Source organism: Aplysia californica, unplaced genomic scaffold (assembly GCF_000002075.1).
Source record: "Aplysia californica isolate F4 #8 unplaced genomic scaffold, AplCal3.0 scaffold00673, whole genome shotgun sequence".
NCBI classification, from domain to species: domain Eukaryota; kingdom Metazoa; phylum Mollusca; class Gastropoda; order Aplysiida; family Aplysiidae; genus Aplysia; species Aplysia californica.
In genome coordinates this window covers 12,189-15,095 of record NW_004797943.1, presented here as the reverse complement: position 1 = coordinate 15,095, position 2,907 = coordinate 12,189, and the positions used below count along the sequence as shown (strand labels likewise).

The following is a 2,907-nucleotide window of genomic DNA, read 5'->3' as shown; positions in this document are numbered from 1 at the left end:
TTCAGCATCTCCATGATTTCAATGGAAGGGGTTACAAACAGGGACAAGAATGAAACTTAATTTGTTTATATATATATAACTGTGATTGGCACAGCGTGAAAATAATGTTACTTGGGTTAATTATGACAGGAACGAAACAGACATTGAGTTGAGAACCCTCACCTGCCGTCTAGGCCCCTCAGAGGTGTAGCCTGTACGCTGGTCATAAACAGAGCGCACAAAGACTTGAGGTCTTTCTGTGGAGTTGCTGATGGGATGACTTCTGGGCACCTCCATGTTTTCATACTCTGGTGGGCACCCAGGGTTGGACGCTACACCCACTTCGTCTAGGATCAGCTGACCTGGTAAAGTGGGATGAAAACACGACTGATCAGTGAGTAAGTCAAAGGAGTAAGGCAAAAATTTTAAAAAGCAGCAACAAAGAAACAATCCCAAACAAACCCAGACAAATCAAAAACACCCCCCCCCCCCCTTTTACATGTAATGAGGGTTTACGTTTAAGCCACTGTGAAGGTGCAGTATTGTCAGAGACAGTTTGTTATTTTACAGGAATTGCATATTGTAAGTTATAATGATTGCAAATCAGCTGCATCTCCCGAAGTACAGAACTATACAACTATCAGCACAAAGAGAAGTTCATTTAATGAGTGCCAACGGGGAAAAGGGGAAGGGAAGGGTGGTGGGTGGGTGTATACTTTGAGGTTTAAAAAACAGGGTAGGAGGGGGGGGGGATTTTATATACATAAAGTGGGGCAAATCAACATCTGTTTGTAAAATAAAAACAATAAGCGCCCCAGCAGTTTTGATAGAGACATCTAGATGATTATTGTGCAGAGATTGTGGAAGAACCTTTTCTAAAGACACTAATTATCTTCATGTTGTAATAATTTGGGTAAGGTCAGGACACGACTGCGTCGATTATTTGAATATATGGTTGAAGAGAAGCAAAGTCGGTAATTAATATTGTAGTATATCAAGACGGTGGATAACAGAGCATACAAAAGCTAGAAAACCCCCCAGCCATGTCTAAACCCATGTTACTTTCTCTCTCTCTCTCTCTCTCTCTCTCTCTCTCTCTCTCTCTCTCTCTCTCTCGCCTTCTCTCTCACCCCCTTCTGAATTTTGTTGTTATGACCTTGAATATCGGCGACGGTTGCACTCACCGAAAAAAGCCAGCAAAGCATTTCGGGAATAACTAGAGGCCTCGAGACTTTCACTAGAGTGGGCTGCAACGCTGATCTCCATGGGATTGGGTCTGTCTTTCCCGGCCATTTGGTATGCTCCATCGGTATAGGCTGCATCACTCCCTCGTAAAAATCGACCTCCTGTGAACGAAAAAAAAATGAAGAAAATACCCAAACCAATAAAGCCTTCGCGTTGTCTAGCAACTACAGCATGTAAATGTGTCTAGTACACATATCATTTTGTAAGAAATGGTTTTGGAGCAATGCTCAGACTGAAGTCTATTTTACTGGCTGTGGTGCCCCCAAAACAAATTAAATAAAAACAAACAAAGCAAAGCCACACCCATAACCAAAAAACCCACAAAAAAACAAAACAAAACATAAACATAAACAAAATCGTAAACAAAGCGTACAAACAAAAAACAAACCAACATGCAAAACAAACAACATAAATAATTAAAATAACAAAACAGAACCAGTCTCATTTCAACTTTCCAGTGTCAATTACTTATGTCTTTGCGAACACCAGTTACCATTAGATTTATGCTTTCTAAACATCTAATTTGGAAAATTTTTTACCCTGACGTTAAAGAAGAGAAAACATTGACACCTGGAGATCATGTGATTTGGTTCAAAGGTTAGATCAAGTGCCACGCGGTGTTATTGTACATAAAACTAACCGTACAGAACACGGACATTTCCTTTAATTATAGCTTCTCAAGTGCCGACTGCCGCATATCAAGGTTATTGAGTGTTTAGAGGTTCTTGAATCCCACAGATATCACCTTCCATACTACGACCCCGTGCACCAACGAAAGATCGGACCCTGACCGCATCATTTGTAGGCTACAAGTCTTGTGACTGGCTATTCCTCACCAGACAGATTCCATGCGTACGGCACATGACCTCGAAAAACAAATAATGTGTTTGATTTGAAGGTCGCCGTCGAATTGTATCAAAATGGTAGCTTTTGCCTGTCCATGAAGCGAAATCCGGTTAGTCCCGAAAGTATCAAAAGGGCAAAATGTACTGGGTATTAACCCTTTCACTGACAGGCCCGAGAATTGAGTGACGCAGCAGGTCTAGGAGAAAAAGCGCATTCCTGTGTTTAATAAATATCAGTAGATCTATATAGACCTTCAAATTCACTATTTGCTACACTTTATATATCTATTAGATTTTAGGTGTTTAGTAACATCGTTGTCCCCTCTCAACAGACAGCCCAATCACTCACCGACACAAGCGATCCCACAGTGTAAGTTAGAGTGACCTGGTCTCTTGGAGACGACCTCTGTGTTTAGAAAAAACTGCATGCCCTTCACACTCTAAAACTATTAAAAAAATTTTTCCCTCGGTCACTCGAACTTGGTGGATTAAGTCAAGAAAAATTAATTATTGCCAACCTTTAGTGATTTTGAAAAAACAACAACTTCTAAATGTTCAGAAATGAGGTCAATTAGTAAAAAGCAGACCGGACGCTTTCTTTTGGATTGTCTTATATCAACAAGTGTGTCGTTTTTTTTTTTTCAAAAAGTAGTCAATTGGAATTCAGTTCCTGTGGTCAAACATGGCGAAAGCAAGCGAATAATACCCATTAAAATAAAAAAACACAATTTTATATATATTTTATACCAACTCATAAAGAACTTATTAAGTTCCTGAAACGTCAAACTACGCAATAGTGCGTTTTGAGGGCACAGCAGTCGTAGGGTAGGGTGATAGG

The 2,907-nt window shown here is 40.1% G+C and overlaps 1 protein-coding gene across 1 annotated transcript in view; it reads right to left on the bottom strand.

Moving 5' to 3' along the window:
- Positions 1–2,907, bottom strand: part of LOC101857144 (dual oxidase 2) — a gene marked incomplete in the record, with an annotated part of 61,129 nt that overhangs the window by 50,861 nt on the left and 7,361 nt on the right. Inside the window, 2 exon segments of the mRNA XM_013088029.2 lie at positions 163–341; positions 1,164–1,325. Of these exon segments, the coding sequence (XP_012943483.1) occupies positions 163–341; positions 1,164–1,325 (341 nt within the window).